The 23,063-nt window shown below is 41.7% G+C and overlaps 3 protein-coding genes across 8 annotated transcripts; 1 reads left to right on the forward strand and 2 right to left on the reverse strand.

The window, feature by feature from the left end:
* Nucleotides 1-401: 401 nt before the first annotated feature.
* On the forward strand, nucleotides 402-16,076 carry LOC110508525 (uncharacterized). Of its 5 annotated transcripts, none has more exons than XM_090225368.1 (5): nucleotides 402-516; nucleotides 11,800-12,129; nucleotides 13,292-13,606; nucleotides 13,721-13,878; nucleotides 14,000-16,076. In XM_090225368.1, exons 2-5 carry the CDS (start codon nucleotides 12,036-12,038, stop codon nucleotides 14,066-14,068), a joined length of 636 nt encoding a protein of 211 aa, XP_090081494.1. In that variant the 5' UTR covers nucleotides 402-516; nucleotides 11,800-12,035; the 3' UTR covers nucleotides 14,069-16,076. The 5 variants fall into 5 exon arrangements, with proteins under 5 accessions (XP_090081494.1, XP_021444766.2, XP_021444767.2 ...); XM_021589091.3 differs by lacking the exon at nucleotides 402-516 and adding an exon at nucleotides 10,838-11,206; XM_021589092.3 differs by lacking the exon at nucleotides 402-516 and adding an exon at nucleotides 10,838-11,206 and having other exon boundaries at nucleotides 14,018-16,076.
* On the reverse strand, nucleotides 5,459-8,605 carry LOC110508524 (importin-13-like). The gene is made up of 4 exons (XM_090225371.1): nucleotides 6,697-8,605; nucleotides 6,348-6,467; nucleotides 6,161-6,203; nucleotides 5,459-5,770 (listed from the first exon to the last, which is right to left on the reverse strand). Exons 1-4 carry the CDS (start codon nucleotides 6,808-6,810, stop codon nucleotides 5,724-5,726), a joined length of 324 nt encoding a protein of 107 aa, XP_090081497.1. The 5' UTR covers nucleotides 6,811-8,605; the 3' UTR covers nucleotides 5,459-5,723.
* Nucleotides 16,077-16,286: 210 nt separating the features above from the next.
* On the reverse strand, nucleotides 16,287-19,170 carry LOC110508527 (glutathione S-transferase 3, mitochondrial). 2 transcript variants are annotated; one of them, XM_090225369.1, is made up of 7 exons: nucleotides 19,093-19,170; nucleotides 18,339-18,467; nucleotides 18,090-18,163; nucleotides 17,893-17,950; nucleotides 16,896-16,968; nucleotides 16,629-16,799; nucleotides 16,287-16,439 (listed from the first exon to the last, which is right to left on the reverse strand). In XM_090225369.1, the coding sequence occupies exons 2-6, from the start codon at nucleotides 18,453-18,455 to the stop codon at nucleotides 16,630-16,632; spliced, it is 492 nt and encodes a 163-aa protein (XP_090081495.1). In that variant the 5' UTR covers nucleotides 18,456-18,467; nucleotides 19,093-19,170; the 3' UTR covers nucleotides 16,287-16,439; nucleotide 16,629. The 2 variants fall into 2 exon arrangements, with proteins under 2 accessions (XP_090081495.1, XP_090081496.1); XM_090225370.1 differs by having other exon boundaries at nucleotides 18,339-18,489.
* Nucleotides 19,171-23,063: the final 3,893 nt, after the last annotated feature.

Here is a 23,063-nt window from a genome sequence, read left to right on the forward strand (position 1 = left end):
CTTCATGATTGTGTCCCACTTGTTGTTGATTCTTCACAAAAAAATACAGTTTTATATCTTTATGTTTGAAGCCTGAAATGTGGCAAAAGGTCGCAAAGTTCAAGGGGGCCGAATACTTTCGCAAGGCACTGTATATTAAATGGATTTATCAGACTTTTTAAAATGTAGATGTTCCAAAGGTCTGCATCAGTGGCGTATAGGCTATGCGTGGAAGCCAGGAGATGCGAAATGTGTTTATTTTAATTATATGATAAATTACCGCGAGACTGTCAAGCAAATAACTGACTATCACCAGCTGACAAAATTTCATGACCACCACAGCCCTACTCTGAACATGTTGGCTCTGTCAGCCATGGTGGGCTGGTACGTCCCTCTCACTATTCTGTCTATCTCCTGTGTAGGGCCTACACTGATGCTGTGGTCCACGAGGGCAAGAGGATGGGAAATGTAGCTCCTCTGAGTCTGCCACACATGTTCACCAGGGACACAGCGCTGAGACGGTACTCCATTCCCAAGGTAGCTAAAAACTATTTTGTTTCCTCTCCTCTGTACTGGCTGATCAGAATTAACTTCCTGGAGGCTGATGGGAAGTTTGTGCATGAGGAGGCTCTCATTCCCTTTGCTGCATGTGCCTTGCGAAAGTATTCGGCCCCCTTGAACTTTGCGACCTTTTGCCACATTTCAGGCTTCAAACATAAAGATATAAAACTGTATTTTTTTGTGAAGAATCAACAAGTGGGACACAATCATGAAGTGGAACGACATTTATTGGATATTTCAAACTTTTTTAACATTGTTGGCAAGGACCTATAAGTAAGCATTTCACTGTTGGTCTACACCTGTTTATGAAGCATGGGACAAATTCAATTTGATTTGACACACAAGCTGGCTGTAAACTGATAGATTTGTGAAGAATTGTTGTATTGCTTCTTTTTGCTCTTGTTGCCGTTGTTTTTATTAAACCCTATTTGAAGGGGTTAGTCAGTGATACATGTGTAATATTATATAAAGATAACATGTCAAATGTGCCATGATTTCCTTTTTTTTTATTCCCCTTCCGTCAGATAAAGGCAGAGGAACTTGATTCTTCTTACATCTCCTACTGTAGTTAAAAAAAGCATTGGATTAGCGTAAACAATTTCCTTCCACCTATTTCTTGCACCAGTCTAGGTGCTCATCCTTTTAAATCCAAGTCACATTGATTTATAATTTGAACCTAACCAAACCTATGTCCTGGACATGGAGATGTATGGAGTCCTCTAGTGGCCAAAGGCCTGTGTTAGCATGGGCAGCACCTTTGGGGACTTTCACCATTTTGATTTAGTCACCTGGGCGGGACTTCCAACTTCATTGGCTGACCCCTCCTGGTTGGAGTCGTGACAGCCGGATCATCAGGAGTGATCAGACAATGAATTTTACTAGTGAAGAAGAAAATGTACTATTTGAAGATGGAGATGGCCTCAATGGCGCTGCCCATCCTATCACAGATGCCATCATGACACAGATACAGAGATGTTATGTCTATCCAAGTCTATGGTCCTGGCCCATCACCTTATGTATTACTGGCCCCCAGTGGCAAGAAGTGACCCCCCCCCCCCCCCCCCCCCCCAAAAAAAAAAAAACTATAGGCCTACAACACATAAATGGCCCCAAGCCTCCCACAGGTAAGGTACATTCTGTCCCTAACACTAAAACTGAAACTAAATAAAAACTAGTAAATCAAATATGAAAATGTACTGAAACTAAACTGAAGTTCAAATAAAACAAATATTGAATCACAAAGTTATAATAACCTTGCTGGGGGCTAGAGAGCATGCGGAATAATTCTGGATGGGTTGTACAACAGCTACTGGAAAGCCCTCAAAACCTTTAGAATGTCCTTGGAGAGCAGACTGGAGCAGATCTGCCTGACATTTGCTAAATCCCTGCAGAACTCCCAGTCTGGAGACTGGGACAGGAAACTCGCAACAGCCACAAACGGAACACTCCCATGATACACACAGGCCGCTATAAGAACTCTCTCATTCCATACTTCACTGAACTAATCTATACACACACCATATAGCCCAGGGACCTTTGAAATGCCTTCTAAGAACTCTAAAGATGTATTTTTTTTTTAAAGCTGCCACCCAAACCGTGGTGTTGTAGTATTGTTGTTTTGAATTGCATATTTTAACATGGTGTTTAACATATTAGGTGTTTTGCTAGTTTAGGATTTTACTATTTGATAATTATTTAGAATTGATGTTGTAAATTGGTGTACAATTCAATCGCTGACTGCGAGAAACCAATAAAGCCTACTACTTCTACTACTATTACTACTACTATCATTATGATGGTTATTTTTTGCGATAGCCTAAAGCTAAACTGTGGCTGCATTCCCATTTTACTTCTCAGGAACGATTTCTCATGACATACGCCACGTGGCCGTTGAGCTGCGCTTAAACCACAGAGTTTCTAAACCGTCCTCTGGTTTTAAAACTCTTTATTAAATGCCCACACCAGTAGAAATCACATTTTCAAGCTGAAAGACGATGGCCAGAGCTTACCCATGATGTTGCACAACGATGTAAGTCAATAAGTCATCGTTTTAGTCATAGTATGATATATTTGTGCTTGAAGTGACTAAACCGAACTTCCCGCTTCATGCAAATTTGTGCCAATGATGTGTTTTTCGCTATATTTCATTTAGAGCTGGGTTTATTTGAATGGTACCACCCACCAGCATGGCACTGTTTATTCATCAGAAACACCTGCAAAGTTTGCGAGTCGCAAAAAAGCTGAGCAATATAATCGATCATATTTGGCTACAGCAAAGATAGTTCACTCAGGCCGTTTACCATTGAAAAAAAAAATCTCAGTTCAGTCTACTTTTTATATAACTAGGCAATGACGGCCTACACCGGCCAAACCCTGACGACGCTGGGCCAATTGTGCTCCGCCCTATGATACTTCCAATCACAGCCAGTTGTGATACAGCCTGGATTCAAACTAGGGGGTCTGTAGGGACGCCTCTAGCACTGAGATGCATTGCCTTAGACCGCTGTGCCACTTGGGGTGGTCTCCCATAGACACCAATGCAATAGCAGCTGGGTCAGGTCTACTTTGTTCATTGACTTTCATTGAACCAAAAAAAATAAAGCGAGTGGGGTGTCTCGCTTTCTCTTCCGTCTCAGGTTTTGACCACTCTCACTGCTTTGATTGGTACAGTTAGAAATCACTAGTGTCTCGACTATAATGAAAAGGCACCTGCGAAAGAAAATTCCACTAACTTGTTTATCTATTTTGTGCTGTTACATCAAGTATTGATGTTTCATTTCGTGTTCGATGCGGTAAGGGTGTTGTTACATATCATTTGCAGCAGGCTACAATGACTTAGCTCATGATGCACATCATTTCACTTCCCCTAGCTGTGAGAACCCTGCTATCCATATTACAGAAGCTTCGTGTTATTCTTTCTATTTCTACAGCAGATTCGAGACCACAATTTGTGGAAGATGCCAAAACTTTGGAGATAACAATAGTTGGCAAAGTCAAAGATACTGGTTTCCCCTTTCCATTTGTGGCAAAGTTTTCCCTATATGCTTATGACAAATCCAGCTCCAGCCATAGCCTAGCTGGCTAATCTTTTGTAGCAACAACAGATAATATTAGTTAGCTAGTTAATGTTAGCATGCTAGCTAGCTACACTGACAGCTGGAAATCACCCACAACATTCCAACCCCCAATTCGTGGATATCTACTAGCAGCCTGCATCATTCTTCGGAGGTGGAACCTAGAGGTCTTCACAGGTCCAACAGACACGAAATTCCGAAATCCGACCTGAGGTTTGACGCAATTTTGAAACCTGTATTTATTTATTTTATTATTAAAATTGTATGTCATTATTGTAGGCCCATTTAATAATCGAAGCCAGTTCTTTAAATAAGCAACAAACAAGAAACATTTTGTTCAGACATTTTCGTTGGCTAAGTTAAGTTCTGTCTTTTTAATTTTGTGCTTCGTATTTAATTTACAAACCAGTTTTTTAAATATGCAACAAATGTTTTATTTAATTCTGTTGAGCCATTTTCTTTGGCCATATTACGTTCCAACTGTAATGTTGTGTTTGACGCAATATAATAGAACTACCAGTAGGCCTAGGGCTACTCACTCAAACCATGAAAAGGAAAAACCAAAGAGGGCAATGTGCAAAACTTAATTGAATGCCGCAATAAAATAACCTGCTTGTATTTTCCCTATAAACAATGACTTGACTTACTTTTGAAGTTAAAGAAACTTTGTGAAGGTTTGTTGTGGTATGGCTATTATTAGGCTTAGCTACTGCAGGCTTATGAAGGCAGTGCGCACTAGCGACAGCTGAACTTGAGTTGAGGAAGAATGTTTTAGGCCTGCCAGAGTTACTCCTTTAATCTAACAACATAATGCTTAAATATTCGGATCGAAAATTCACGAATTAGCCTCCTTCTGTACATCAGTATCTGTATAACAGTAGTGGCCTATCTGACAACTACAAAGAGATGCATGTCGGTGTTGGGAACATGGTGGCAGCATATCTCTATCTTTCTCTCCCTCTTTCTAGGCTGGCCTAAGCTTCTCTTCCTTTACATTTTTTAAAATATGAATATCATAAGGTGGATGCCTGGGCTTATAGGTGTATGCAATGCCCTGATGCATTTAGCGCTCAAATCTCTGACAACTTAACCGTGAGGTGGACAATTATTGTTTTAGGAAAGTAAAAACCAAGAAAACAATAGGTTATAAACTTTTGAATATGCTGCACATCGAAACACATTATTATAATCAAAAAAAAATTGGCTCTCGTATCCAAACCAGCAGGGGTCTGTTTGGGTCTGGTTTTCCTTTTTGGAACAGGTCTCCGTTATAAGAGTGATAATTTATGCATATCGGGTCGGGTGGGAAAGCCATGGATCCATTTCGGAAAAGGTCCAACTTTTTGGACCCGTGAAGACCTCTAGTGGAACATAAAGGAAAATTCCTGTCCTATAGCAGAAGTTAAGTCAAAATAGGGGCGACATTGGCCAATGGTGGGCGCCTTTAGCACAATGTCCGAAGGCCCATCTACTCAACCAATTAGATGAGGGAGTGTGATGCCGGTTTACTGTTTGTGCGAAACTACCAATCAGATGAGGGAGTGTATGGCGACCAGCTTGCAGGGGCAGATGAGACTCATACATTTATTTTATCTATTGATCCATCAATGATTTGGTTAATTATTAGATATAGTTAAACCAACTGTTATAAATGCAAAGTGTTAATTGGATGTCTTATTCAAACTCCGCTTGCAAACTTGTCATGATTTTTGCCTTTACAAGTTGCTTTTGTTTACATTGCGAAAATAGTCAATGTAACTAGTTAGCTAGAGTTGTGCTAGCTCGTAGCTTATTGACTTCACAAATCTTTGTAAAATAACCAGTGGTGTCTAGTGGAGGCCATATGCAACCCAAATCAACTTTATTACTTGTTATTTCAACTCACAGATAGCATGAACACATCAACCATCAAGAATTGAACCTCAGTGATTCTTGAGCTTGAATGCTCACATTGGACGTGACACAACGTGAGCGCAACATGGTCAGTGAAGCAGCTTTCATTGATTTCAGAGGAAGCATTTCCTCAATGGCTGATGGCAATGCCTTCCGCCCGATGGCTATAGCGTAGCAGGGCCGTTAGGTACTTCATTGTTCAGACCGAACAGCACCTCAGAGAAGTGCTCTGTCAGACAGAGGGGAGACTGGCCTCCAACTGCCTGGTGATGATACACACAAAGGGAGAGAAAGAGGTAAACATACAAGAATCTCAAGGGTGAGAACTGACTGCGCTACAGACAGCTATTTCAGTCCGCTAACACAGGACTAGTGAATTATTATGACAATTTTTTCATACTTAACATTGTATATAATGTTAATATAATGTCTTTGAATGAAGATGCCGATAAATCGGTCCATTTTCAATGTTTTTTGCAGCTCATTCCAATCGCTAGCTGCAGCGAACTGAAAAGACGAGTGACCCAGGGATTTGTGTGCTGTGGGGACCTTTAACAGAATGTGACTGGCAGAACGGGTGTTGTATGTGCAGTATGACAGCTGCAGTAGGTTTTGTAACATTCTCATGAATGTGTAGTGTCTAAAGTACTTACTTTCACCACTTCTGAGTCTGAGCCACTGTAAGACCAACACCACCTGACAGAGCACAGACAAAGTCAACAAGATGACAATAGTTCTGGGTAGTGAGAGAGGTTCCGAGACAGAGAATGGGAGAAAGTGGGAGAGTGTAAGATAGAGGGTAAAAGAAAGTGAGGAAGACTGAGTTGGGAGGAGACTCACAGGGTTGGGGTCTGGCTTGGGCTGGGGTGGTGCCCTCTGACCCCTGATGTCCAGCATAGTGAACAGACTGGACAGCATGCCCAGAATGTGGATGATACATAGCTTAGTAGTGGGGCTGGGCTACAGAAAGGGCAAAGGAGAGTTGTAGATCAGGACAAAATGAATATAGAGAGACAGTGGGAGAAAAGGTTACAGTAAGAGTGGGTGGAAGGATAAAACAGGCAGGGAAGAGACACAGTATGCAACCTATTTACATTGCATTTTACTGTATTGTAAGTTTGTGTCCAACACATTTTATGTGGTTGTATGGAAAAAGGGCACTGTATGAGCACCATTTCCTTGTTCTTACCTCCTGATGTGCCAGTGTGTCTAGTCTCTGGAAGTGAGGGTTGATAAGGGAGGTCAGGCTGGTCAGAATCTCCTCTACTGGGAGGACAGAGAAGAGGAAGTGCAGGCCCCGCATCTGCACACACACACATGGACACACAAATGGTCATAAATTCCATCCCTACACAGTAAATAAACAGTCAATCACCAGCAACAGTCTAACTTTATTATTTTCAAGACAAGGAATTTATACTGATCTTGTGGATTTGTTTGACCAGTACGTCCTGTGCAGTGGCGAAATTCCCCACAAAGTTTTAGATGCATGCCAGCAAAGACACTACACAACACAACACTAAACAATACTTTAATTGCACTATAACGGCGACAAGCTGTGCCAACAAACTGTTAGGGCCTACATAAAGCTGTCCCAAGAGCAGAGCTTTCTTACCAGCACCATGGAGTGAATCCTTACCACCGCTTCACCTGGCTATCAGTTGAGCCTTGTCTGGCAGCGAAACAGTTCATTCAGCCTCGTTTACTGCCTTTTTAAAAGACAGCTGATATGGCTGACTTGCTTAAACAAATGTGGTTTCTACTGACAATTGAGATGTACAACCTATGGCATAAGGGAATGATGAGTGGATAAGAGGCATTCTGTAATTTTGCGAAATTAAGAGGTGAAAATTGACCAAATTATTAGGGTAAGGCACATGGGCTAGTAACCGCTTACAACACAACATTCACATAGTATTACTTTCTTAGCTACAGTATACATACTGTATACAGTGCCTTGCGAAAGTATTCGGCCCCCTTGAACTTTGCGACCTTTTGCCACATTTTAGGCTTCAAACATAAAGATATAAAACTGTATTTTTTTGTGAAGAATCAACAACAAGTGGGACACAATCATGAAGTGGAACGACATTTATTGGATATTTCAAACTTTTTTAACAAATCAAAAACTGAAAAATTGGGCGTGCAAAATGATTCAGCCCCCTTAAGTTAATACTTTGTAGCGCCACCTTTTGCTGCGATTACAGCTCTCTCAGGTATCTACCTACCTGAGAGACATGCTCCATGTTTCCGCTGAGTGTCTCCATGTCCGCACACACAAAAGCACAGAGTTGACCTTTTGTGTAGCTGAACCGTTGGTGGTCAGATTGACCTTTTCTTATAAAAATAGCGTCAGTGACTCCTGCATGAGTATTAACAACATAGGCGACACTGTGACATCATTGTGTGAGACCAATCATTGAGTACGGCCATTTGTGACCCCACCCACCGGCTTACTTGATTCGAGGTCAGTACCAGATATCAAACGACGCTGAATATCCCGTTTGGTTCCAAATAATCAAGCGGGCCATGGGCAAATGGAAATTAAATAGGAACCGTGATATTCACGGCCCTTCGTTTCTCTTTGTTATTTTGGTTATTTCCGTGTTCATTCTAATAAATATGGACACATACCACGCTTTACCTTGGTCCTCACCTTCTTCCACCAACAACGGCCGTGACAGGTAGATGGAAGGGGTTGTGTGGAGATGAAGGATGGGCCTAAAAACAAACCAAATATAACTATTGTAAAATAGATTGTGTCTGTAAAATGTATATAGTATGTATAAGCTGGAAGTAGAAGCCTAAGTGTTGTTGTTTTAGTTTACTCCAATTAGGGGAGGGATGGTAGGGTTAGAGGAAAATAATGAAGGAAAATAATTTAAATATACAGAGTATTCAGGAAGTATTCAGACCCCTTGACTTTTTACACATTTTGTTACGTTACAGCCTTATTCTAAAATGAATTAAATAGTTTTTTTCCCTCATCAATCTACACACAATAACCCATAATGACAAAGCAAAAACTGTTTTTTAGACATTTTTGTAAATGTATTAAAAATAAAAAACTGAAATCACATTTACATACTTTCGCAATAACATCTGCTAACCATGTGTATGTGACCAATAACATCTGATTTGATTTGTCTTCAAACCCTTTACTCAGTACTTTGTTGAAGCACCTTTGGCAGCCATTACAGCCTAGAGTCTTCTTGGGACACTACAAGCTTGGCACACCTGTATTTGGGGAGTTTTTCCCATTCTTCTCTGCAGATCCTCTCAAGCTCTGTCAGGTTAGATGGGGAGCGTCGATGCACAGCTATTTTTAGGTCTCCCCAGAGATGTTCGATCGGGTTCAAGTCCGGGCTTTGGCTGGGCCACTCAAGGACATTCAGAGATGCTGCCACCACAATGCTTCACCGCAGGGATGGTGCCAGGTGTCCTCCAGATGTGACACTTGGCATTCAGGCCAAAGAGTTCAATCTTGGTTTTATCAGACCAGAGAATCTTGTTTCTCGTGGTCTGAGTCTTTAGTTGCCTTTTGGCAAACTCCAAGCGGGTTGTCATGTGCCTTTTAGTGAGGAGTGGCTTCCGTCTGGCCACTCTACCATAAAGGCCTTGATTGGTGGAGTGCTGCAGAGATGGTTGTCCTTCTGGAAGGTTCTCCCATCTCCACAGAGGAACATTGAAGCGTGACCATCGGGTTCTTGGTCACCTCCCTGACAAAGGCCCTTCTCCCCTGATTGCTCAGTTTGGCTGGGCGGCCAGCTCTAGGAAGAGTCTTGGTGGTTCCAAACTTCTTCCCTTTAAGAATGATGGAGGCCACTGTGTTTTGGGGGACCTTCAATGCTGCAGAATTTTTTTGGGTACCTTTCCCCAGATCTGTGCCTCGACACAATCCTGTCTCGGAGCTCTACAGACAATTCCTTCGACCTCATGGCTTAGTTTTTGCTCTGACATGCACTGTCAGCTGTGGGACCTTATATAGACAGGTGTGTGCCTTTCCAAATCATGTCCAATCAATTGAATTTACCACTGCTGGGCTCCAATCAAGTTGTAAAAACATCTCAAGGATGATCAATGGAAACAGGATAAACCAGATCTCAATTTCGAGTCTCATAGCAAAGGGTCTGAATACTTATGCAAATAAGGTATTTTTGTTTTTATTTAACACATTTGCAAAAATGTCTAAACCTGTTTTCACTTTGTCAGTATGGGGTAATGTGTGTGTAGATTGAGGACTTAAAAAAATATATATATCCCATTTTAGAATAAGGCTGTAACGTAGCAAAATGTGGCTCAATATGTCCACTGCTCCTCATGTGGTGAAGAAAAGGAGACCACATGGCATGCGTACATTGAAATAAATTGCATATATTTTTGCAATTAAAAAAAATATAGTTTTGATAAGTAACAGTTTTTCAATCTTTATTTCATGTAACAGAGATGAGTGGTTGAGCTTGACGACCCCAATCTAACAATACAAATAGATCAAATATAGATATCAAAGAATGTGATAACTTACCTGTCTTTGCACCATGTTGTTCAGAAGAGTTGTAATGATATCATTTCCAGTTGATCATGTCACATAACGATAAGTTCACTATTTTGGTTGGTTGGCGTAACGGGGTTGAGGGTAGACTGAGGTATGCAACTCAATAGTGTGCTTTTAATCAATAATCATGAATTTATTTGGAAATAATACATTCTCAGCAAAAGAGCACAATATATACATATGTTTACATCAATGGGGAAAAATGTATGGATTATTTGAACATTTTATTAGTCATATCCGAAGTACAAATTAAGTGTCGGCCATGGAGGACATGACAAAACGCCTGATGTCAGTTGAAGACAAGATATTTTCTCATATTAAAAATACAATGAATGTAACATTTCTTACACTTCATTACATGGGACATTTCAATTTATATAAAAAAATATTTTAAAATGAGATTTTGGTGACCCAATATGTAAAATACACTTAAAGGTCAGAGGGACTCAAATCATACTGGTTTCAGGGAATGACCCACAATATTACAACAGCCTCCTTCCTTCTATACCCCATTGAACTAGTTTACTGCATACAAACTGCCCATTGCCTGTGAAATGTTATTCAAACAGGCTATTCTGTATTTGTTAAAGGTCAAAATTCCATTGCAATTAGTCTCTGCATTTTTCAACTGTAAACCAATACTTTAATTTGTGTAATTAGGCTATTTGGTAAATAATATAATTGTCACATAGCATATAACCACAATGTTGCTGAGATATTTAGAAAGCCTGGGAGAGACACAAATATTTGTTCTACAGCTGCACAGACTGAGATGAACGGGCATGGCGGTGAGACGGTGACACATTCAGAACACACTGTGGGCTTTGAGTTCCATCGACAGACGTCGTCCTGGCGGAGCTGGGCAAAACATTTGAAACTGACATTGCGCGACGCGCTTCACATATCAACCCCACCCCTTCTCTCCAATGCCAGACCCCTGTATGTATTTTTAGCAGTGATGTTCACTGTCAACTAATCTAACGGAAAGAACAGAAAAGAACACGCTCCAGCAAACAAGAAGATAACTGGCGTTATTGCCGTTGAGCGTTTAGTCATCCACGGAAAGCAGCAAGTGAAATGAATATTGAAAATAATCTACTGCTTTGTGCCTTGGTGATCTTTACCCGTTCATCGGAGACAAAGGGTAGGCCTAGGTGTCAACGGTGTGTGTGATGTGTTTTGAGTAGACAGCCCGCTGAGCAAAGCGATATTTTGTGCTCCACATTCAGTCTACCTTGTCATCGCAGTATGTTCTGATGACAGTAGGACAATCTGTATAATGTAGGTTACATTTAGATGTAGCCTAATGTTACCTATTTTATTTGGCAGTGTTTATTGATTGGTTATACACTAGGACTGCGTGTCAGTGCGGGTTATTATCAGTTTATTATAGTGAAGGAAGTTTCTATTGACACGAATGGGCCAGTAGGAATACTCTTAGAATTTCTCAAACATATAATCAAGCATTATGTGAAAAACACCATGTCTGACCAGAGATCACTCATCCCAAATTGTGTTGTTGACACTAATCACAGAACAACATTCACTTCTGTTCAACAGCTGCATGTGTCACACAGTTACCCTGGAAACACATGCTGTAGGCCTAATGATATGACTTTCCTACTTATTTCCCAGTCATGTTTTTGTAATGTCTATTAGCTACTTCATCTATTCACAACAAAATGAAACACCAGAACATTCTATTTCTACAGTGACCTCATCATTCTTTTCTTGCAGGTCAAAGCACTTCTTTGCCCCCTGTTGTCACCCCGGGCGCTTTCCAGCATGAGGGTGTGTCCACTGCATCGCCAGTCCTCCCATTGGTCAATGAAGATGAGGAGGAGCCAGAGCCAAGTCCTGCCAACCAGACCTCTCCAGACCAAGCGAATGGAGCCCCAATCGAACCAGTTTTTATTGACGGCGACAGGCTGCTTCAGTCAGAGTCTGTTACAGATGCTGGTGACTGGGATTACATGGCTCTGACCAATCAGATGACCACGTCTCTGCCTGCACCTGCACACACAGTCAACACCGTTACCGCCACCCAAGACAACGCCACTCTCACAGGTACAGTAACCCAAAGGATATTTGACTTCTATCAGAGACATTAAGCCTGCCTATATTCCCCATGGTTACCCAGAGGTAGCTGGTACCAGTGGACTGTGTACAGTCTGAAAATAGAGAGCCGCATTCTGCAAAAGCTGCTTGTTTGCAAACACAGAAGCTTGCCTCAGGCTCCAACCCACCGCCAGGCAGCATACCAGGGGTATAGAAAGTTGAGGGGTGTAGAGTGGGATGTGGCAACGTGATGTAGGAACTATCGTTTTACTGGACGGACAAATATAACTCTCTCTGTCGATGCTGAGTGTGTCTTCTGTGTCTGACACCTCTTCTGCCTGACACTGAAAAAACACACAATGTTACATAACAGCATCCAGATTTCAGTCTCGCTCTCTCCCACTCTCTCTCATGCTCACATACTTGCGTTCTTTGTCTAATTCCTCTCCTTTTGATTTCAAATAATAAGCCAAGCCTCATTTAGGAGAATCAGGAATGATGGTACATGAAAAAAGGCTTGGCATTGCAGAACCTTTCTCTGTATCTTACTTAAAGATCCTGTATGTGTATACTATGTAATACAGTTATTATACATAGTGTACAAAACATTAAGAACAGCTTCCTAATATTGGGTTCCGACCCACTTGCTTTTGCCATCAAAACAGCTTCAATTCGTAGAGGCATGTACTCTACAAGATGTCGAAAGCGTTCCACAGGGATGCCCTTGGCCCTTGTTGACTCCAATGCTTCACACAGTTTTGTCAAGTTGGCTATATGTCCTTTTGGTGGTAGACCCTTCTTGATACACACCGGAAACTGTTGAGCGTGAAAAACCCAGCAGCGTTGCAGTTCTTGACACAAACCGGTGCGCCTGGCACCTACTACCTTTTCCCGTTCAAAGGTACTTAAATCTTTTGTCTTGCCCATTCAAACTCTGAATGGCACACATACACAATCCATATCACAATTGTCTCAAGGCTTGTAAATCCTCCTTAACCTGTCTCCTCCCCTTCATCTACACTGATTGACGTGGATGTGACATCAATAAGTGATTTTAGCTTTCACCTGTATTTACCTGGTCAGTCTATGTCTTGCAAAGAGCAGGTGTTCTTAATGTTTAGCACACTCAATGTATCTGTTGTAATTCTATTTCTCTGGGACTTTCTCTCAGACAGCTCTTCCTCCTCGTCCCCTGTAAAGAACACCTCCCCTGCAGGACTGCCCTCTACCCTAGGGGACACAACATACCCTGTCCCTGCTGGAGGCCACCTCACCACCTCTACTCCTCCTGTTTTAGATACCACCCCACCTCCATCCCATGTTTTAACACCGATCCAGTCCTCTGTCCAACCCAGCACCCCAGCACTGACCCCTGCTCCAACCCAAACCCTCACCACGGAGCACACCAAGACCTCCGCCCCAGTACATGTCCCTGCCGGCCTGCCTCACCAGGAGGTTCCATCAGAGCTCACCGTTGGAGATGAGGGTAAGGGGATAATTGACCAATTAACCAATCAACTAATTCACTGATTATCCAGATAGAAAATGACGCATCAAATTAGCCAATGAATCAATCAAAGCATTTGACATTTTGTTTCAGACAAAGGGCCACACCTCCACTCTCCTCTGGACCCTTTGCTGGCTAGCCTGGTCTCTATCTTTATCATCACCACAGCCATCGTCTCTGTTGTCCTCTTCCTCAAATTCCGCCAACGGACCGATCACCCTGACTTCCACCGGCTGCAGGATCTACCCATGGTGAGCATCCTCTCCTGGACATGTTAGATTCAGGTCTTTTATGGCATGTCATTTGATGTGGGATATATGATTTCGATGAATTTGAAGTGATCTAGTGCTTTTCAACATTAACTCGTCCTAGTCTTGTCTTCCTGTCCAGGATGACTTGATGGAAGGCACACCACTTTCCAGATACACTTACACCTACTAATGACGGAACCCTCTCATCATCAACAGTCAACTTTACTTCTAGCCCAGCTACACAGCAGACACCCAATCGGCCACCATTTTGGATCCTGGCAAAGCTTTTGACTGGACTGGAGGCCCTCGGCCAGCGACCATGTTGTCTCACTATGATTCCCCCTGCTGAGCAGTTTCCAATTTGATTGTATTATGTTAACAATTAGAAGGCATTCAATACCCAATCAGGGGTTGCAGTATTAGGACATCAGAGGTTCCGTTTCGACATTAGGCCAACACCATCATTATTCCCTTTGAAGCGTTCAGACGTTTCATCTGCACAGAGGTCTGTTTTGTTCTTTGTAATGTACCCCCCCCCCCCCCCCTCCTTATACAGGTCATACACAGCACAGACCACTTTATTGTGTTATAGAAACAGTCACAGTGCCCTCTAGGGGATATGAGTGGAAGTGGAGTCCCCAAATGAGTTGGTAATGTATGAAGAAAACACAATGCCACATTTGATGATGTTGCCAAGGACCATGATAGAGGGAAAATAGACAGGGAGTGAAAGATGCTTACTGTAGAGGGACCTTAGGTGATTTAGGTGATTTAAATGTTCACCAGTCTCCATGTTATGGGACTATTCTAATCCATGAACTGGCCAAAAAATTTTTTTACATTTATCTTGGCAAGTCAGTTAAGAACAAATTTTATTTACAATGACGGCCTAGGGTTAACTGCCTTGTTCAGGGGCAGACCGACAGATTTTTACCTTGTCAGAAAAGGGATTAGCTCTAGCAACCTTTCGGTTACTGGCCCATGCTCTAACCACTAGGCTACCTGCCGCCCCATGAGTGAAGTATTCTTTCAAACCAGAATGCCTAGTGGGTTGTCTTATCAAGGGCTTGAGTTTCTTGAAAAACAGAAAGGTTGCAAGCTCGAATCCCCGAGCAAACAAGGTAAAAAATATGTCGTTCTGCCCCTGAACAGGCAGTTAACCCGCTGTTCCTAGGCCGTCATCGACAATAAGAATTTGTTCTTAACTGACTTGCTGAGTTAAATAAAGGCTAAATAAAAAACATTTAACCAACGTACAGAGAGAAGTTCATTTTTTAGGGGGTAGTGACAGAAAGGGGGTCCCCTCCAATAAGGGTGACTTGATTAAAAACCATATCTAGGCCTCCTGAGTAGGGCAGCGGTTTAATGCACTGCATCACAGTGCTAGAGGCATCACTACAGACCTGGGGTTGATCCCAGGCTGGATCACAACCAGATGTAATCAGGAGTCCCATAGGGCGGTGCACAATTGGCCCAGCGTTGTCTGGGTTGGGGGAGGGTTTGGCCAGGGGGGGCTTTACTTGGCTCCTTGTAGCAGGCTGGTCACCTGCCGGTAGACTTCGTCATCAGTTGAATGGTGTTTCCTCTGACACGTTGGTGTGGCTGGCTTTTGAGTTAAGCAGGCAGGGTGTTAAGAAGCACAATGGTGCTTTCATGTGAAAGTGATCGGTTAAGGAACTTTGTGAAACACAAATTATGAAAAATGTTACTATTATCAAAATGTGAATGCAAAATGTACACTTACATATTTTACTATTCAGTTGATAGTTATGTCTCACCAAATTATCCTTTAGATTTGTAAATTGGAAATACCTAAATGCAGAAACAGAGCAATGTATGTCTAAGAACTGAGGTTTTAAATTACATCTAGATTGAAAATGGCGTGATTTGTCTTGCACTGCAACAAATCATATTTAGTGTTTAAGTGTTTAACTTGTGATTTACCTGTAAGTGCCTAAAGTGATACAGGATGATATACAGTTGCAGAGTTAACTGTAAGAAATATGTTTTAAGGACTTGTTCCTTTGTTTGATAATACAACTGAAACCCTTTTAGCTGTGTGCTTTTGACTCTTCAGCAGATGAGGATTCACAAGTTCAGAGAGTTATTGTATTGTTACTTAGTACAGTCCCCAGCCTTAATCCAAACCTATTCAACAAATCAGGGACATAAATTGCCTAATGGCTAAGGTAATAAAAGGGTGTTTCTTGTGTCTGCATGTAGACTTAGAGGTGGTGTGTGAACTTTGGACAACTATGCAACTCAGAACAATGAGGGCAAACACATCCCTCACACACATTATTAACCTCTTGGCAACCTTTTTCCTAATACACCTACACACATCTCCCACACGCCCATAGATACCAGCATTAAAACACACATTTCACACACGGCAATGGATACCAGCATTAAAGTCATTATGGTCATTTTATACATTATTTCATTAAGAATACAGTTTTGGCAAATATATTTATTAAAACATCACGCTCACAAAGAATAGGTTCATCAACGTGGTGAAGCATGTGCCGCCTCTGTCGTTCGTCGCAGAAGGTTCTCTGGGCCTGTCAGTGTTCAGTAGTGGGTCAGGGAGGAGTTGGGGTGGTGTAGCATGGAATGAGGCACAAACATCAGTGGTTGTCTGTTTCCACGTTTACTGAACTCGGTCTTTCTACATATGCCATACACATGTATGGATGCCCACAAGAGACATTCTACTACTATTAGATTGGGGTCGGATGGGGTTGCAGTACCTCACTGGGGAATGGTAGCAGGAAGGGGAGCTGAGAACCTCATCCCCGGTCTCATCCCAGACCACACCCAGTCACCACAGCCCAACAGGGTTCTGCCAAAGTTGGCTACGATCAGCATCATGCCCAGCAGAGCAATGTTCCCGAACGCCCCGCGCATCCTTTTCTTAGGATCTGGAAGGATAACATAGAACAAAACCCTTGAGTAATGGCTGCCATATGGTTTTGTTTTAATCAACTATTGTATCATAAGCATATCTATTGTCTTACCTCCAGTGGAGTATCCGTATGCGTAGATCTCCCTGCTTATAACCCAAGTCATTCCAAGACCACTGACTAGGCGCTGTAACACACAAGGCTCCCTGTTAGTAAACTACAGAAGTCTTATTGCCTTAAAACCCCCTCAAGTCGATGTCCGCGCCCCCGAGGAAATCTAGTTAGTATAATAAATAAAAAAACTCCATCAACATGTGTCTGTTTAAGCATGGGCTGTATCTCAATCCACCGCAGTCGCCAATGGTGGTCTTCCACATTTGTGGTGGAAGGTACCCGAGCTACAGCGGTCGGTCTTCTCGCAAAAACGTCTGTAGCGCCCCGAGGCCTGCTGACTAATATGACCAGTCTATGGAAAGAGGAGACTCTCGTGAACACAATGGTGTTCTCCGTTTTGCTCTATGCCGCCCACAAGTGTCATGGGACTCATCTTAAGTCGGTACCGCCGAGTTTTGGCTACACACTAATGTTTTGCTCCAGGACGCCCTGAAGGTAGCCCGGTATCAGTTAAAATAATTCATGGAAGTATACATGGAAGTAATTAAGTGCCCCCCAAAAGAAGTGTTAAAAATTTAGGTGAAAACCTGTTTACATCCTTTTCTGATCTTTCTTATCTCTCTCAAATATAGGACAGACTCTTTAAAACAAACTTCCTTTTGACTAATTTGTTACTATTTGCTTTTACATGTATGAATCTGTATTCAATGTGTTTCTATGGGCCAATAGCAGTAAGGCCAAATTCAATGTTTCATCAAATAACGTATTTTATGTTTTATTTTATACCTACATGGGTCCTATAATCCCAAATCAAATTGCTAAATAATCCTTGGTATGACCATCGTACAAGTGTTAAGGATTAATACATGGGAATCACATTTTGCAGAGACACAGATGAGTGTGCTCCCGAATATACTTTAACTAATCAGCTGTACAGTCTGGCATGCACAGTATGTGAATCTAACAGAGTAAATTTAATAAATGGAAGTCAAATTACAGGACTATGCAGGCCACCGATGGTGAGACAGAAAAGGAAGACGGGGTAGATCTCCAGGCTGTAAAGAAATAACAACTATTAGTGGACATAATATCACAGCAAGAAATGTTCACTCTGTGCGTGAAAACATCTCGTGTTCTCTCTGCTGACTCTGTCAGCTACTTACTACATGTACATACTATAGTATTACTACATACGTGTTCTGATGGGCCCGCTGGATGCAATTGAAGATATTTCCGGTATCTGGGTCATCGCTGTACATCTGAGGGTACTGTCCAACAGAGAAGAGAAGATTAGGTTTCCTTAGCAAACACAGAGTAGGCCTACTGGTGAGGTTAGGAAAACTGGGTCCTTCTCGAAGGCTGTAAACTTAAGCCCAAAATGTTTCCTGGTCAGAGGAAGTCACATGGTAAGCCGTATCCATTTAGCTGTCCCAGGTCACTCACTTTGATCTGGTACTTCTTGCGGGCTTTGCCAACTTTCACGGCGAGGTGGCCGATCATGACTATGCTGGCAACACCAGTGAGAACGACAAACCCATATTCTTTAGACAGCACAACCATCTTGGCACTGATCTGCAAGAGGAAAATGCATAGCCTACTATAGGTGAGTTGGTCTATCCCACTTTCACTGTAGATAAGATACTGGTTGAAAGTTCAATCCAATCAGGTAACAGATTAGTTAGTAGGCCTTATGTTTTAAAGGACATTACATGAAAGCTATTCCACTGCCATGGAGCATATGCAAATATGAAATGTACTTATTCTGTCTTTGTAGCCTAGTTTATGGTGTAACTAGGCTACTAAAAATCCTTTACCCTTACCAAAGTTTTACCCCTTGATTCAACCTGGACGCAGGGGTAAACATACATTCATAAAACAGATTAACCACCCAAGTAACTATACCAAACATAACATATCATACTATTGAGTGTCCCAGATTTACGTTTACTGTGTTACGTAGTATATGAGACCAGCTGCTTGATTCGAAATATCGTCTATGCATGTGTAGTACATAAAAGTTACCAGGGAAAACATAAAATGCGCATTTGACGCATTTTCAACCGGGTAAATGCAGTTAAACTTAGTGCGCTAAAATCTCCCAAAATAAGGTTAAGCCAATGGAGAACTAGGAGTGCAGCATTATATCCAGCAACAACACATCATCTTGAATACTACTTGTAAAATAAATAGTATTTACCTGTAGATGATGATCTGAATAATGTTCGCAAATTGTCTGTATTCTTCCTGTCAGTAATCCTTCCTGGTATGCTCCTGCATAGATGAGTCACAAAATGAACACACATGAGAGGCGTGGCACTTTAACGTAGTGGGGTAGAGTTCACGGGCCATACCATAATATAGGTGGGGGAGTGTGAAACTTCCTAATGAGTTTAAGACCTGTTAGGGCTAGGCAGAATACTGCCCCCTTTGGAGGAATTGCGTGCCCATAGTAAACTGAAAAAAAATATGTCCAAAATTGCTAATATCTGCATATAATAAGTATTATTGGATAGAAAACACTCTAACGCTTCTAAAACCGTTGGAATTATGTCTGTAAGTATAGCAAAACTCACAGGGCAGGCAATCTCCCAAACTAGTTTTGGGATCATGAAAGTTGGGGCAACTTTGACGTCATCGTCATTCTAACTATATGTAGAACATGTATATTTAGTCAAAGTTTATGATGTCTATTTATGTTATCTTGCGGCACTATCTATAATTTCTCCGGACATTTTTGAGTATTTTCTGAACATGAATTCAATGTAAATGGACATTTATGGATATAAATGGTATATTATTCAAAAAAACATAAATGTACTGTGTAACACGTCCTATTACTGTCATCTGATGAAGATTTTCAAAAGGTTAGTGAATGATTTATTTTTTAATCCTGCTTTTATAATTTTATATTTTCTGGGACAAAATGGCTGCCTCTTGTCTTTGTTTCGGTGGTGGTCTAATATAAATATGTGGTTTGTTTTCGCCGTAAAACATTTAAAAAATCTGAGTAATCTGAGGTATTGGACTTGTTAATGTGTGGAGGTTAAATATTTCTAAGAATATTTTTGCATTGCCTGCGCCACGGTTTGAGCTGAACGGGGGGTGGCGTTCCCCGAGAGGAACGCCTCGCTTTAGCAAGATTTATTAAACAGGGCTATATTTCACTCACAACCATGGAGATCCAATCAAATTACTAGAGGCTGGCATAAACCCTCAACGTTCCAGAATAGTATGAAAAGGACAGCCGTGGTGGTCATGGAGAAATCCAAATCAGTCAAAATGTTAGTAGAGGCATAGGTGATGAATTTCTACATTGTAGAATAATAGTGGACATCAAAACTATTGTTAATGATTAGTTATTGGAGAAACAAGACCAAGATGAGACTCTGGACAAGGCGGATACGGTATATTAAAGGCCGTTTATTCAAGCATAATAATATCTGGCAAAACGTGCAGCACGGCTCCTATTCGTCCACCTCTTAGGGAGATATCGGAAGAAGAAGAGGGCTACAACATATTTGGGCAGTTCATTTATACATTGAAATTATGTAGGTAGATTCTGGTAGTCCCGGCTCCTGGTAGGTTGTTCGTAGGTGATAGACAGTCCTCTCCAGCCTGGTGTCAGTATCCCATTGGTTCTCGACAGAGTTCTTTGTCTTTGGAGCCCATCCCAAAGGGTTTTGAGCAGTGTATATTTATGGGTTGTCAGTGTGTTTTATCTTATTCTGCCACCCTGGTGGGGGTTTCCCGTGCAGTTAGTATATTGAGAAACAGAGAGAGGGGGAGGGTATAACACAGAGTACAAGCCAAAATTGCATGGTTAAGCCCAGGCAGACAACAGTCAGTGAATGCGTCATTACATGTTTTAATATGTTATTACACTATTAAAACACATATGGAATCATGTAGTAACCAAAAAAGTGTTAAACAAATAATAAAAATACATTTTATATTTGAGATTCTTCAAAATAAGCACACCCTTGGCATTCTCTCAACCAGCTTCATGAGGTAGTGTGCCTTGTTAAGTTAATTTGTGGAATTTATTTCCTTCTTAATGCGTTTGAGCCATCAGTTGTGTTGTGACAAGGTAGGGGTGGTATACAGAAGATAGCCCTATTTGGTAAAAGTCCATTATGACAAGAACAGATCAAATAAGCAAACACAAATGACAGTCCATTATTACTTTAAAACATGAAGGTCAGTCAGTCTGGAAAATTTCAAGAACTTTTGAAGTTTCTTCAAGTGCAGTCGCAAAAACCATCAAGCGCTATGATGAAACTGGCTCTCATGAGGACCGCCACAGTAATGGAAGACCCAGAGTTACCTCTGCTGCAGAAGATACGTTCATTACCTGCCTCAGAAACTGAAGCCCAAATAAATCCTTCACAGTGTTCAAGTAACAGACACATTTCAACATCAACTGTTCAGGGGAGACTGTGTGAATCAGGCCTTCATGGTCGAATTGCTGCAAAAAAAACACTACTAAAGGACACCAATAAGAAGAAGAGACTTACTGGGGCCAAGAAACACGAGCAATGGATATTAGACCGGTGGAAATGTGTCCTTTGGTCAGTCCAAATTTGAGATATTTGGTTCCAACCACTGTCTTTTTGAGATGCATAGTAGGTGAACAGATGATCTCTGCATGTGTGGTTCCCACTGTGAAGCATGGAGGAGGAGGTGTGATGGTGTGGGTGTGCTTTGCTGGGGACACTGTCTGTGATTTATTTAGAATTCAAGGCACACTTAACCAGCATGGCTTCCACAGCATTCTGCAGCGATAAGCCATCCCATCTGGTTTGCGCTTAGTTGGACTATCATTTGTTTTTCAACAGGACAATGATCCAACACCTCCAGGCTGTGTAAGGGCTATGTAAGGGCTACCAATAAAGAGTGATGGAGTGCTGCCTCAGATGACCTGGCCTCCACAATCACCCGACCTCAACCCAATTGAGATGGTTTGAGATGAGTTGGACCGCATAGTGTTCTCATAGTTCTCAGCATATGTGGGAACTCATTCAAGACTGTTGGAAAAACATTCCTCATGAAGCTGGTTGAGAGAATGCAAAGAGTGTGCAAAGCTGTCATCGATTTGTTTAACACTTTTTTGGTTACTACACGATTCTATGTGTGTTATTTCATTTTCTACAATGTAGAAAATAGTACAAATAAAGAACCCTTGAATGACTAGGTGTGTCCAAACTTTTGACTGGTACTGATTGACTCCATTGTTTATATGGAATGTTGCCATATTGGCAGTTAATTAGAAAAATTATTGGAATCTTTCCACTTAAACTGGCTACGAATCTAGCTAATCATCATAGCTTACTGTGCAGATCATCTTAAAATTCTTTGTTTTACACAATACCTCATCACACCACTGGGTGACCATGGGTGACCAAGTCTCTGACCAAAATGCTGACATGTTATACTGTAATAAGACCTTTCATGTCCATTTTAGTATTCTAATTCCTAATTGTATTCTTTAATTATTCTCAATGTTTTACAAGAAGTAGTGATTTACCAGTGATTTGCCTGGTTCACCAATTACTTTGCAGACAGAGTTCAGTGTGTCAAATCGGAGGGCATGCTGTCCGGTCCTCTGGCAGTCTCTATGGGGGTGCCACAGGGTTCAATTCTCGGGCCGACTCTTTTCTCTCTATATATCAATGATGTTTCTCATGCTGCGGGCGATTCCCTGATCCACCTCTACGCAGACGACACCATTCTATATACTTCCGGCCCGTCCTTGGACACTGTGCTATCTAACCTCCAAACGAGCTTCAATGCCATACAGCACTCCTTCCGTGGCCTCCAACTGCTCTTAAACGCTAGTAAAACCAAATGTATGCTTTTCAACCGTTCGCTGCCTGCACCCGCACGCCTGACCAGCATCACCACCCTGGATGGTTCCGACCTTGAATATGTGGACATCTATAAGTACCTAGGTGTCTGGCTAGACTCTAAACTCTCCTTCCAGACCCATATCAAACATCTCCAATCGAAAATCAAATCAAGAGTCGGCTTTCTATTCCGCAACAAAGCCTCCTTCACTCACGCCGCCAAACTTACCCTAGTAAAACTGACTATCCTACCGATCCTCGACTTCGGCGATGTCATCTACAAAATTGCTTCCAACACTCTACTCAGCAAACTGGATGCAGTTTA

Source organism: Oncorhynchus mykiss, chromosome 28 (genome assembly GCF_057628025.1).
Source record: "Oncorhynchus mykiss isolate SJ-2025 chromosome 28, ASM5762802v1, whole genome shotgun sequence".
Classification (NCBI taxonomy): Eukaryota; Metazoa; Chordata; class Actinopteri; order Salmoniformes; family Salmonidae; genus Oncorhynchus; species Oncorhynchus mykiss.